We start from the raw sequence: 13,670 nt of genomic DNA on the forward strand, positions 1-13,670 counted from the left end.
TTTTTCAAGTCTTTTGGCTGAGTTAGGTTATCATTATCATACATTACACTATTACACGAAAGTGAGATGGTTGTCATGCCAAAAAGTTTTAAAAAGATTCGTCGAATTAAAGGAGGAAATAGTTTTATTTTTAGAAATGAAAATGGAAGATGTTTCAATAATTAAAACAGAGGCGTGGCACATGGATCTATTGTTTTTTACTGATATTGCGGAACATCTTGCTGAATTAAATTTAAAGCTGCAAGGAAAAAACCAAATAATTACTGATATGTATGATCATATCCGTTGTTTTCAATCGAAACTAATTTTATTTGAAACACAATTGACAGAAAATATCACTACACATTTTTCAGAGTTAAAAAAATACCAAGATCAGAATATTGATATAAAAAAATATGCCAAATATATATCAGGATTGAAAACTGAGTTTCAAGACTGATTTTTAGGTTTTCAATCATCTGCTGAAGACTTCTAGTAATTTCTGGCACCGTTTTCATATAATGTTGCCAAAGCTGATCCAAATTTGCAAATGGAATTGATTGAATTGTAATGCAGCATGGTTCTTAAAGAAAAATATAAAGAAATTGGTATTCCAGAATTTTATAAAGTTTTACCTGAAAAATTTACAAAATTTAAAAATGTTTTTTTCCAAAATTTTAACTCATTTTGGTAGTACATATTTATGTGAACAATTATTTTCAAAAATGAATAATAACAAAAATGAAAAAAGAACCAGTTTAACCAATGAACATTTGATTTCAATATTAAAAGTTTCAACTGCCCAAAACATCAAACCAGAAATTGATAATTTAGTTTCCAAAAAAAGAATTGAAACATCTTGATCCAAAATTAATTAAATTAAATGTATTTCATTAATAAAAATAAATGAAAGATATATTTTATAAATAAACATGAATTAAATTCTACATAAGTCTTTTTATTACTTTTTTATTGATATTTTATTACTTTATTTTTTTTAACTTTTTTGCGGCCCATAGTTCTTACCTAACTTAAAAATTGGCCCCAACATCCATTTGAGTTTGACAGACCTGTTCTAGACGTAAAAAATATGTGGTGCATTTTTTGTAGTGGTGTCACCAGTCACAGACATCTTTGTCTAAGACTTCACATTGCACAATTTACTAACCTATAAATACGGTGTATTGAAAATTGACCGTGATAATAATGCGCTTACGACGTAAATTTTACAAAGTATCAAATTCCAAAAAGTTTCGTAAAAGCTCTTGACATTGTACACTTTTCCTAAATGCATTTTATACGTAGTGGAGACGTAAAATAAAAGTAAATCCGTTATCGAAAAAATCGAGCACAATTTTCTTATATTACCTTGTCATATAAATGTTGCCATAAATAACCAATTAAATAAATTAGCATTTCGTTTCAGCAATAAAGTGCTAGTTATGTTTTTTTTTTAAAATGCTATGTTTTTAATGACTTGGTAATGTTTGTTAAAAATTAACACTTGCACAGAACTTTAAATTGAGCTTTTCAAACAAACGTCAAAATATGTAATAATAGTGTAAAAATTGTATTCCAAAATGTACGAAAAGCTTTAGTAGTTTTTTTTACGATGTAAAAGTATTGAATGCTCTGAGACGGTATTACAAATGTATTAATACCGTACTTAATCTTTTTTACAGCATTATTGAAGTCATGGATAGTTGCCATCAATGGGTTCTGGTAACAAGCTGAAATTCAGATACTTGCGCCATATAAAATAGTTAAAGTAAAGTCGAATAACATCTATAACGTTAGTAAAGAAGGAACGCATTAAGGCGGGCAACTATACATCGACGTGTTGATTGATTTTGGTTATAAATTTTTTTAATAATATTTCTCTGTAGTAACTTGGGCAGTAAATATGTAAATATAAAAAAAATTAAAATTTCGTGATTTTTTGAAACCTGCTGATTAAGAATAAAATTCTAACAATTAATTATTGCAGAAGAATATGACAACTTACCATTTACTTCAGTGAGTAATAACCAAAATATTAATTAAAATTGGTTAAAAATTATGTTGTTTTAGAGCATTTTGAATCCGAAATTGAAAAAATTGGTGAAATGTTACCGTAACGACGTTTCAATTTGAAGAATGTTTTGCTAATATCATTAAACTGGGATTCAACAATATGGAAAGCAACTATTGCGCTTCACTGATGTAAAAGACCCATCCGAAAGAGATTAGGTCTCAGACGCAACATGATGTATTGACTATATACCGCGGTCCTGATGTACGGTACTCTGGTATGCTTGATAAGCAAAATTCAAAGAATGGCAATACTGTGTATTGGTGGGTTATTGGTAGATGAAACAACCCTTTTGATTCTACCTGCGAAGGAGAACCTAGGCGTGCTTTTATGCAAACATTAGTTGCTGCTACGAAACATGGCAGATTTCTGAGCTGTAATAGTGGTTCTGACAAGCCATTGTCTGAGTAGCAAAGATGCAAGAGAAGGGCGCGAAAAACGGTGACCCATTTACTATGCTTATATCCGTCGCCGGCGAACGTCAGGCTAAGATTTCTTGCTTATTTCTCTTGTGTTTGGGTTGGTTCGAATTAGGAGCGGAAAAGGAGAGATCTGGTAGTACAACGTACCCAAGTTGCCTATGTGTAGTTTTTGAGGGACTGCGTTTAACTTATTTTTTTACATACATTTTTTAGAGAGAAAGATAAGAAAACAAAATACATATACATATGTATAAGCTTTTGTTACGAATTTGAAAATGTTTGTTACAAATAAAGAAACAATTGGAAAGCATTTGGCTTCATTGTTTTTTCAAGATATTCATTCTCTTAACATTTCCAATTTATTGCTACTACTAGTCTTAATCTATTATCTCTATGCGTCCGATACGACTCTATGTTCGATTTATTACCGAAATCACACAACATTGGCCCGTTTTAAATTTATCATGTTTTACTGTCTTCGAAATTATTTTTCATATAATATGTACGTGTATACAATACATATCATAGTTTACGTGAATTTATTATTTATTCACCATTACTTTCGTTTATTTATTATTTATTCAAAGTAATCACACACAAGTAAAGTGAAACATTAAGCGATAAAATCTTATTTGAAAATAACTCTCCAAGTCCCCGCGCATTTTAAAGAAAAATTCTATTTTTGCTCCCTAAAGCAGCGAAAACTGAATTTAATTAAGTTAATTAATTCAGTTAATTCAGTTTTCGCTCCCTAAAGCAGCGAAAACTGAATTAACTGAAAACTGTACAACCGACCATTTTCATTGTTTGATGCTCTATTTAAAACGGCAATTCGTATTTTAAAATGTCAATTTTTAATTTTGATACTACATATCGCGTCTATTTAGGATCTTGAATAAATTGATGTTTTCCATTAACTAGATCTACTGCATTTTTAAAATTAAGTATACCATGATATGCAAATCTGACTACTCTGGTAATGCTATCTTTTTCCTTATGCATTCATAAATCATAATGCCATTTGATTTGAACTCTTACAATCATACGTCAATGAATTAAGAAAATCTTATCTCTTTGATAAATAAAATAAGCTAACATAAAAAAAACTTCAAGTTCGTAGTATTGAAATAAACAAATGTAGAAAAAAGATACAAAATTAAATAAAATTCCGAATTTAACGAATAAATGTCAGTTTTTTACACGTAGTAAATTTGCGGACAGGATAAAAAAAATTAGTTAAAAGCTTAATTACATGTTTATCAAATTTTTAATGCACTCTGTCAGGTAGAAAATATGGAAATTTTATTTAGATATATATATTTTTTTCCCATATTTTTACTTATAATCGTTAAGTGGAATTTTGCTATATCGGATATACCAAAGTGGACAATGTCAAAAAAAGAAAAACAGGAGTTAAAGTAAATACCAAATAATAATTGCCAAAAGTTTAGTATTAATAATTCCAAAAAATAATTTTTTCAATAAACTTTAGGCAAGAAGCTCGTGAAATGTTTTATCATGCGTACAACGCTTATAAAGGTATGTATTTTCTAATAACATGCAAAAACCTAAATATATACTATTCCTTACGTAGACAATGCCTATCCAGCTGATGAATTAATGCCGTTATCCTGCAAAGGTCGATGGAGAGGTGTAACACCATCTCGTGGAGACATGGATGATGTTTTAGGAAAGTATGTAATATATGTACATATTTTACTTTAGAATTAGTTATTAAAACTAACTTATGAATAAATTCGTTTAATTGTAAAATTATTTTGAAAATTCTTGTATTTTTTAGTTTTTCAATGACATTAGTTGACAGTCTTGATACATTAGTTATTATAGGAGATTTCGAAGAGTTTGAAAATTCAGTCAAACTTGTTATCAAAGATGTTCAATTCGATAATGATATAGTGGTATCTGTTTTTGAAACAAATATACGAATGGTAGGAGGACTTCTTTCAGCTCATATATTATCAGAATATCTTAAAAAGTACTTGCATATCATGCCATGGTATAAAGGAGAGTTATTGGAAATGGCAAAGGATTTAGGGTATAGATTGTTACCCGCTTTTAACACATCAACTGGAATACCACATGCGAGAGTAAATTTGAAATATGGTATGAAGGATGAACAATTAAGGAAGTCGAGAGAAACTTGTACTGCTTGTAGTGGTACACTTCTTTTAGAGTTTGCTGCTTTATCAAGGTTAACCGGCGAACCAATATTTGAATCAAGAGCTCATTTAGCTATGGACGCACTTTGGAAACTGAGACATCGTGGATCTGATTTAATGGGGACAGTCTTAAACGTGCATTCAGGGGATTGGGTTAGGCGTGATAGCGGAGTAGGTGCAGGCATTGATTCATATTACGAATATCTTTTGAAATCATACATTCTACTTGGGGATGACCGATATTTGGCAAGATTTAACAGACATTACAATGCTGTAATGAAATATGTCAGTGAGGGTCCAATGTTCTTGGATGTTTTGATGCACAGGCCTCATGCAAAATCAAGAAATTTTATGGATGCTTTGTTAGCTTTTTGGCCTGGGTTACAGGTTCTCTCTGGCGATTTAAAACCAGCAGTTCAAACTCACGAAATGCTTTATCAAGTAATGCAGATGCATACTTTTATACCGGAAGCATTTACGGCTGACTTTCAGATTCATTGGGGGCAACATCATTTACGACCGGAGTTCATAGAATCCACTTATTTTTTATATAAAGCAACTAATGATCATTATTATTTACAGGTATCTGTCTAAAACGCACTTTCAATAATTTATGAATGATATTCATATTTCAATTATCATATTAATAGGTAGGTAAAAAAGCTCTGAAAGCCCTTCAAAAACATGCAAAAGTTCCTTGCGGATATGCAGCTATAAATGATGTCAGAACTGGGAAACATGAAGATCGAATGGATTCTTATATTTTATCGGAAACTATAAAATATCTGTATTTGCTCTTTTCTGAACCATACGATATAATTTTAAACCTGGACGAATATGTATTTACCACAGAAGCCCATTTTCTTCCACTGTTTATAGGTCAAATGGGGAATACAACTCATGGTAAGTCAAATATTTAATCTGTTTGTGGTCACAAAATGTGGATAAATTTGTGGTCACAAAATAATATCTTTATAGCTTTCCTTTTCCTTCTATTTATTTGATTTTTGAAATTGAAAGTTATTTACTTTAAAACAAGAAAATATCTAAAAAAACAGCGATTACTTTAACGGCTGTTTTAGAAATTAATCAGCATTTTTCTTAAATTTTTGAAAGAATTTCTATGTATGTATTACTGCTTTTTAAATAAGTATTCATTTTTTTTGAAGATTTTAGACCAACAGATGAGCATCATGTACTTGATTTCATGAGAACTTGCCCCAGTTCAAATAAGCTTTACCCCGAAAAAGTAAGAAAACCACTGCAAAATCTTATTACTGGGTCATGTCCACGTGTGGCTAGTGGAAAAAAGTTAAGAGCTTTGGACTTTCAAGCAACTAATGCTGATCATTTACGAGCTGTTTACGATATGGGTATCACAATGGTTTCCTTAGGTGATGGAAAGGTTCGACTGTTTCACAGTTTTTACAATGTAAGCAATAAAAAATTCAATTTTTAAAATTTAACTTCTATAATTATAACAATATATCGTTATGCGAACCATCCCAACTTTAGGCCAAGAGCCCCGAAGACGGAGAACTGGGTATATTATTCATGCAAGAAATGTTGGAGCTAACTAAAACTCAAAGTGTGAATCATATTGATCAACTGCAAGTAAGTATTCGCAAACATCCTAATTAAATATTTTGCTTTTTTTAGTTAGAGAATTTAAATATTGAATATATACACCAGGTTCTGGAATTACGGCATCTTTGTTTTAGAATTTACTAATTCACACATTGACTTACCTGCAATTGGGACAGTTCTTAGAAACAATTAATAAATTATAAATTGTTTTTGAAAATGTATATATCTATGCACATTTTAAAATATTTCTATGTAGGTATTTACATTTGGGTATATTATGTACACAGGTATTTTCTTTTCAATACGAGAAAAAGAAACAAAATTTGAACAATATTCACTTAGATTATAAGTAGAATACATGTTCTATGAATATAAGAATACATATACATTTTTAAAAAAACTTCGTTTAAGGGCGATTAGATTTACGAAACAGTTATGTGTAACGCCTTGCCGTCACAAAATCAAGGAACTGGTGTATGTACATATACAGCTAGTTAAAACCTTAAAATTTTTATGTAAAATTTTTTTCAACAAAACTAAATTTAAGTTTCAACAGGCTGTTTATTATCGAAATAAGGATGATACTTTAACAGTTTTAGTTGCTGGCCCAAGTCATTTTAGTCCAGAACTAATTGGAGAGGAATTCGTAGAAGGCGAAGTGGCATCTGCGAAACCTTTCCGTTTATGCTCTGGAGCAATCAATTCTAATGAGTTAAATAACAAAATTGCCATAGTTGAACGTGGTGATTGCACTTTTGTTGAAAAATCTCGCAATGCTCAAAAGTCTGGCGCTAAAGCGCTGATAATCTGTGATAATGTACCCGGTACATCTGGAGAAAATCAATCTATGTTCGCAATGTCTGGAGATGGAAATAATGATGTTTCGATACCGGTAGTATTTATGTATTCTAAAGAAGGTATAGATAAAATATTAATTAATTACTAAATAATGCCCGTAATTTATTTTAGGCGGAACGCTTTTAGATGCTGCCAAAAACAGTAATAAATTGACAGTTCGTCTTATGAGAATGGTTGAATTGAAAAAAAAAATAGAGTTAGAAAATACAATAAAGAATTCCAAAAACAAGGGCGGATAGTGAAAATAGCAACTTTTAAATAATGTGTATAATCTTAGTTAACATATTATTTGAATTTTATAAAAAATCGATGCGTTTAGGAAATTTTATAACAATTGCGTACGTATTTAACTAAAAATGTTGGCTAAATTTAAATGTAACATAGTTTATTCTTGTAATTTGTTTGTAAATAGACCCAATTTTGTTAAACAGCGAATAAAATTAAGAACGTTAAAATAATATAAGTATGTATGTAAAGGATTTTCTAATTTTGATTATTTTTATTCTGTGAAGATAAAATGTCATCTTAAATGTAAGTATGTATATGCATATGTATGTATTATTTCAGCAACAACTAAATGAAATGTTAATAGAAAAAAAAGTATCAAGTTGTGGTAATATAAAAAGTGAAATGTTGCACTTATTTTCTAAAATATAATGTGATTCTGAATTTGCAGGGGTAATTTCGAAATAGGCTGCTAAAATTTTACCTTAAATGTCAAATTTAGTTTAATAAAAAAATCAAAGACCGCATAAACTAATAGTACGTTTTAAGTTACAAAAGTATCAAAAACAAAAAAAAAACTTTAAAACTGCAATTTTTTTGACATGATGTTTAATTTTTGATCTAAGTAATTGTTGTATATTATAATTTAGAAAGGTCTTGATGTATACGTAGCACTATACAAATTTTAGACTTTTAGTACATTATTTCTTGTTTCAAACAATGCTGCACAGTGACAAATTAAATATTCCTAACTTCGATTGTATCGGTTTCCATCGCCGCGCCGCACAACGTCTTTGTACTCATCTTTTGCTCGCATTCTCGCTAAATATTCTTCATCGTCCTCTTCCTGGAGCTTTTCTTGCTCTGCTTTCTCTAAATCATCCTTTACTTCAGCTTCTGCCTGATTTGTAAACATAGTTGCATTTATTTGCTTACTTTTTTCCTCATCAGGAAATATTCCTTCGCGAACACGTTGATCATAAAATTCGGCAACTGTCATAACGGGTAAACTGGGATAACCCATGCCAAAAACTGCTTTCTGCGCAAAGTCCTTTGTTATAATAATTGGTTTTAATGCCGTTCTTGTTTTATTAGCATATTGAGAAATTCGAGAACGCGAAATGCTATTACCATTGTTTGTTTGTGTTGAAATATTTTTGCGATAGTTCAGCATTTTCAATTCTTCATCGATTGAAGAAAGTTCTTCATAGGCTTTTAATATTCCATGATTAATTTGTTTTATGTATAAATTTCGTTTAATTTCTTCATCAACATTGGGATTTTTTGCGGCCAATTTTAAACTAGAAATTTGTTCTTGCAGTTCCTTAATTTTTCGATATTGTTCAATTTTTAAATTTCGTTTATCAGCGGCTTCCAATAAGCTTTTAAACTGATCGTTTGAAGTTTGTTGTTCATTAAGATTTTCGATATTGACATGTTTATTGCATTCCACTATTCCGTAATCATCACATCTTTTTAAAAAATCTCTAAGCAAAAAAAAAATATAAATCAAATAGGTATATACAATAAATATAATAGAAATATATATATATATATATATATATATATATATATATATATATATTCATTGTAGTTACAAATGTAATGTTGAACAAGGAAAGGGTACATGTTTAGTTGATTACCTGAAATAAATTTTTGAAGCCTGTAAAGTTGCTTCCCGATCTTCATTTTGTAATTTTTGAACTAATTGCCCTAAAAAAAACGGCAAAAGTAAAAATTCCAAATTTTCTGTAGGAATTTCTTCGACATTTTCATTTGAACTGAACATTCCTACTAAATTTACAAGTCTAGTAGAATCTTCCAATAACCCAATACATTTTTTTACGTTTTCCTACATGTACGAAATAATTAGTGCATTTTAATTAATTGTTCTTTTTATACACATATACGTATAAAATGAGGATTTTGTATTTTATGTGATATACTCAAATCTTTTGTAAACATATCTAAGTATACATATATAAATACGTACCTGATATTCGGGATTATTAAAAGCTAAGGTTGAATTTTCTATACCATCTAAAAGTTCTAAACTTTCAGAAAATATATCAACTAACTTTTTTCCTACCGTTGTTTCGGCTTCAGCCATTATACTTCTTAAATTATCTGTTAGATGCAGCAAATTAAATTTAATAGATTTTTATGCTTTAATTATGACTCTAACGTTCTGTATTTGACAATCTCAACTCTCAATTCAATAATCAATACCAACAGCGTTCCCACTTGATGCCGAAATTGGCTACATTTCAAAATTTTGCTGAAATATATATACATTTATTTCTCAAACACTAAATAAATGTTACAAAACTGTTAAAATGCTGCTTATATTAAAACGCGAATTTGCTTTATCTTTAAAAAGTGTTATTTGCTGGCCTTTCTAAGCAGATTTCCGAGTTTACTAGAAGAAAGTAAGAAATCTGCTTTATTAAATCAGTACTGCCTCTTCCTGTATTCAAATCTAGAAGATTTAGACAAGAACGTACCAGAAATATTTTGAAATAAGCTAGTTGTAACAGAAAATGCATTGGCTGTACCTATTTTTTTAAATTTTTCCGTTTTAATGGTGAATTGTCTTTAGCACATAGTTCAACAACTACAGAAGGCATATATGCATATGTTTTTTCTGACCTTAACTTTCACATTTAAAATATAATAGAAGTTGTATGTGATTTCTTAAAGAATTTACTATAAATAAAAAAACCAACAATAGGACGGCTTGGTATAAAAATTCTACTTTATGAGGTTGGATACATTTTGGATACATTTTTTCCTCGAAATTAGATACATTTTGTTTTTAACAAGTGGGAACACTGAATACCAATCACGGTTGACAGAAATACAGGCCTGGACCTTAAGAGAGAATGACAGTTCACAGCTGACGAACTTACACGTATTCTTATGGGATCTAAAGAGAGCCCTTTTTAACATAATAAATCTCCCATAAGATCAACTTTTAGAATTAGAAAAAGTTAAAATTCAATCTTTTTCTACTTAAAGTTTTGTGTTATTAAATCATTAAAAAAGTTTTTTTTTTTTTTTTGTTTTTTTTTTTTTTTTTTTTTTTTTTTTTTACCGAGAGAAAGGGTGAAAAATCTCGAAAGACACTGCCAGACGAAAAGTAGTAGTGTGCAACTTTAATCCACTAAAAAACACCCTCCACAAAATAAACTATAAAACTAGTCGAAAACGACTAACCATTAATTTTGCTCTAACCTTTTTGATTATTTACAAGCTTTTGATCTGGCACAATAGTGTACTAAGTACTCATTGTTCCACATAAAAAACTCTAAACTAACTCGAGAGGTCTCGTACGTTTAAGTCTCCTAACAAAGTTTTGATTGTTAACCAATCGAGCCGCCTCGATATTGACATGATTGGATAAACGCATTTTATGATTGGCTGCTTGCTTTTTAATTTCGTCTGTGACACTTAGGATCGTGAGATCCCTGTGTATATCGGCATTACGGACATACCAAGGGGCGTTTACAATGTCCCGTAATACCCTATTTTGAAATCTTTGTATAGATTGGATATGAGTCTGCGCGGCGCAGCCCCATAACTGAATATCGTAAGCCCAGACAGGCTTAAATATTTGATTATATATCAAAACTTTGTTGTATATTGTCAATTTGGAACGCCTCCCCAAAAGCCATTCAAACTTTCTGTATTCCTCCTCTAATTGAGATCTCTTTTTCTTTATGTGCTCCTTCCATCTGAACTTCGCGTCCAACGTCATTCCCAAATACTTCGCTGTGTTTGCGGACGGAATCAAGACGCCATTTATTCGAACCGAAAATGAATTGTCAATTTTCCTATTAGTGAAATTTACGTGTACTGATTTCACCCCGTTAAGTTTTATATTCCACTTTCTAGTCCATTTTGAGATGTCATCACTGGCCCTTTGTAATTTTTGTGTAGATTAATTTTCATTTCGTTCTATTGCGATAACTGCTGTATCATCAGCAAATGTAGCTGTTGTCACTCCTTCCGATTCAGGAATATCACACGTGTATAGCAAGTATATTATCGGGCCCAATATACTCCCCTGTGGTACCCCCGACTTGATATCCCTAAGCGAAGAGTACTCCTCGTCCTGTTTAACTCGAAATACCCTATTCGTCAGGTAAGATTCGAGCAGGTTAACATACTGCCTTGGTAGTAATCGCCTAAGTTTACCAATGCCAAACCTTATCGAAGGCCTGGGCTACGTCCAAAAATATGATAGAACATATTGTTTTTTCTTCCAGTGAATTTTCTATTAGGTCAGTTATTCTATGAATCTGATCTATGGTTGATTGGTTGCGGCGAAAACCAAATAGATGATTCGGGATTAACCTTTTACTTTCAATTATAGGCTGGAGTCTTCTCAATAAAAGTTTCTCTAGCAGTTTTGAAATCATAGGCAACAATGAGATTGGTCTATAAGAAGTCGCCTTGTCTATAGGTTTGCCAGGTTTGTGCAGCATGATTATCTCTGCAACTTTCCAAATTTCAGACACGTAATTGAACCTTATACACGCATTTATTAGGCGCATAAGCATCGTTTACCCCTTTTGGGTAATTCTTTCAAAGTATCGGCCGTTATTAGGTCAAATCCTGGGGCCTTTTTAGGTTTAAGAGCCCTGGTTTCTTCTATGACTTCTCTTTCCTTGACAATTGGAATAGTCACGCTATCCCCAACAAAAGCAGATTCCGCATTTTCATACACGCTCCGGCTGTCATGCGGGCAGAATATATCGGCCAAACGCATTTGCCTTGTCCTTATCAGTTTTTGCCCACGTTCCATATCTGTTTTTAATAGGAGCGAGATGTTTGATAGGTTGCTTCATTTTCTTTGTTGCCCTCCACAGTGAGCAATTGGTTTTCTCACACGCCGTCAAATTTTGAACATAATCAGCAACCGAATCCTCTTTGTATTTTCTAATACAGCGTCTTAGTTGCTGCGATTCATGATTATATCTGGTTTTATCAGCAGGATCACGCGTTTGCTGCCACCTTTTTCTCGCCCGCATGCTTCGTTTTACTTTTGCTAGTATATGTGGGGGATAATTAATGCCCCCCCTCCTAATAACGTTAATTTTGGAACTACTCCAAGACGCATTTTGAATAATTTTAGAAAAGTTTTCGGCCTCCTCATCTATGTGTTGGGTCGTTCTTATTCTTTTCCTTAGATCTATATGTCGTTCAATCTCTAAGCGAAATCTTGACCAATCTGTAGTTCCATTTGTCAGCGCAGGTTTCGCTCTTTTCATAACTATATTTTCCTTAAGTACAAGAATAACCACCGAATGATCGGAGTCAAGATCGTAGTTATCATGTACCTCGATGAAATTTTTCGCAATCCGTTTCGTTATGAAGAAATCTATTAAATCTGGACACTTATTAACATCGGTTGGCCAATACGTTTTCTTTGCAGTAGAATGAAAAAGGCACCCCGTGCCCCCAATTGCTGTCCTAAGTTCTCTTCCTCTAGTTGAATTATGCCTTGAAGCCCAATAAGTGTGCTTGGCGTTAAAGTCACCCCCCAATATAAATCTATCGCCTAGGTCTGTCAGAACGTCTTAAAACATTTCTGCCGTAATTTTAAATCTGGGGTGACAATATAATGCAGTCACTCTAAATTTTTGCTTAGTCGAAGTAATCTGAACCGCTGTCATTTGCATTCCCTCGGTTTGCATCTGGTGCAGATCGCAATGCACCACATTTTCTTTTATTATTATCGCCGTTCCGCCTTTCGCTATATTTCCAGGATGGTTCGAGTTGTAAATTCTATAACCTGGAAACCGAATCTTGCTTCTTAAGGTTATATGTGTTTCAGTTACGAGGCACACGTCTATATTCTGTGTATGCAGAAAAACTTCAAGCATGTCCTTTTTATTTGCAATACCATTGCAATTCCATGTTGCTATTTTAAAATTACCTCGTGCTATCATTTACCAGGTCTTTTGGTATTCGATTTTTTCCCTTCGCTCTCTAAAATACTCAATCTCTGAGAGATTTTGTCCATCATATCTAGCATGTTCTGCATCATATTTTGCATTTTATACAAAACATTCACGTCACTGGCCCTTGTTTTATTGCTCGTGCCACCGTCATCAGTTTTCGTTTGGAGAACGTCCCTGTATGTTACATCTTTTGAGACTATCCTCGAGGTGAATTTCCTCGGTGGCCGTTCAGAATTCTTCAGGTTGTTGTTGCTGTTCAAATTTCTACGTTTTTGCAGTTCCTTAGCTACAAGGCATCCCCTATAGTTTGCTGGGTGGGCCTCCAAGCAATTGGAACACTTTGCTGCAGTACTCTTTGGCTTACTGCAATCTGATGTTAAGT

General features: G+C 32.0%; 2 protein-coding genes across 4 annotated transcripts; one reads left to right on the top strand and one right to left on the bottom strand.

Moving 5' to 3' along the window:
• The first annotated feature begins 3,510 nt into the window (after positions 1-3,510).
• On the top strand, positions 3,511-7,576 carry LOC129613709 (ER degradation-enhancing alpha-mannosidase-like protein 3). Of its 3 annotated transcripts, none has more exons than XM_055527884.1 (9): positions 3,511-3,890; positions 3,965-4,011; positions 4,067-4,166; positions 4,274-5,234; positions 5,303-5,555; positions 5,822-6,084; positions 6,168-6,266; positions 6,787-7,156; positions 7,209-7,576. In XM_055527884.1, the coding sequence occupies exons 1-9, from the start codon at positions 3,766-3,768 to the stop codon at positions 7,334-7,336; spliced, it is 2,346 nt and encodes a 781-aa protein (XP_055383859.1). In that variant the 5' UTR covers positions 3,511-3,765; the 3' UTR covers positions 7,337-7,576. The 3 variants fall into 3 exon arrangements, with proteins under 3 accessions (XP_055383859.1, XP_055383860.1, XP_055383861.1); XM_055527885.1 differs by having other exon boundaries at positions 6,796-7,156; XM_055527886.1 differs by lacking the exons at positions 6,787-7,156; positions 7,209-7,576 and adding an exon at positions 6,345-6,772.
• A 145-nt stretch (positions 7,577-7,721) lies between these two features.
• Positions 7,722-9,536, bottom strand: LOC129613710 (immunoglobulin-binding protein 1). Its single transcript, XM_055527887.1, has 3 exons — positions 9,316-9,536; positions 8,966-9,174; positions 7,722-8,809 (listed from the first exon to the last, which is right to left on the bottom strand). The coding sequence occupies exons 1-3, from the start codon at positions 9,430-9,432 to the stop codon at positions 8,071-8,073; spliced, it is 1,065 nt and encodes a 354-aa protein (XP_055383862.1). The 5' UTR covers positions 9,433-9,536; the 3' UTR covers positions 7,722-8,070.
• Positions 9,537-13,670: the final 4,134 nt, after the last annotated feature.

This window comes from Condylostylus longicornis, unplaced genomic scaffold, assembly GCF_029603195.1.
Source record: "Condylostylus longicornis isolate FDR11 unplaced genomic scaffold, ASM2960319v2 ptg000089l, whole genome shotgun sequence".
Taxonomy (NCBI): Eukaryota; Metazoa; Arthropoda; class Insecta; order Diptera; family Dolichopodidae; genus Condylostylus; species Condylostylus longicornis.

Coding starts and splice junctions, on each gene's coding strand:
- LOC129613710 (XM_055527887.1), bottom strand. CDS start 9,432: ATGGCTGAAGCCGAAACAACGGTAGGAAAAAAGTTAGTTGATATATTT. Junction 9,175..9,315: donor TTAATAATCCCGAATATCAG/GTACGTATTTAT, acceptor TCGTACATGTAG/GAAAACGTAAAAAAATGTAT. Junction 8,810..8,965: donor GCTTCAAAAATTTATTTCAG/GTAATCAACTAA, acceptor TTTTTTGCTTAG/AGATTTTTTAAAAAGATGTG.
- LOC129613709 (XM_055527884.1), top strand. CDS start 3,766: ATGGAAATTTTATTTAGATATATATATTTTTTTCCCATATTTTTACTT. Junction 6,267..6,786: donor ATCATATTGATCAACTGCAA/GTAAGTATTCGC, acceptor ACTAAATTTAAG/TTTCAACAGGCTGTTTATTA. Junction 7,157..7,208: donor ATTTATGTATTCTAAAGAAG/GTATAGATAAAA, acceptor AATTTATTTTAG/GCGGAACGCTTTTAGATGCT.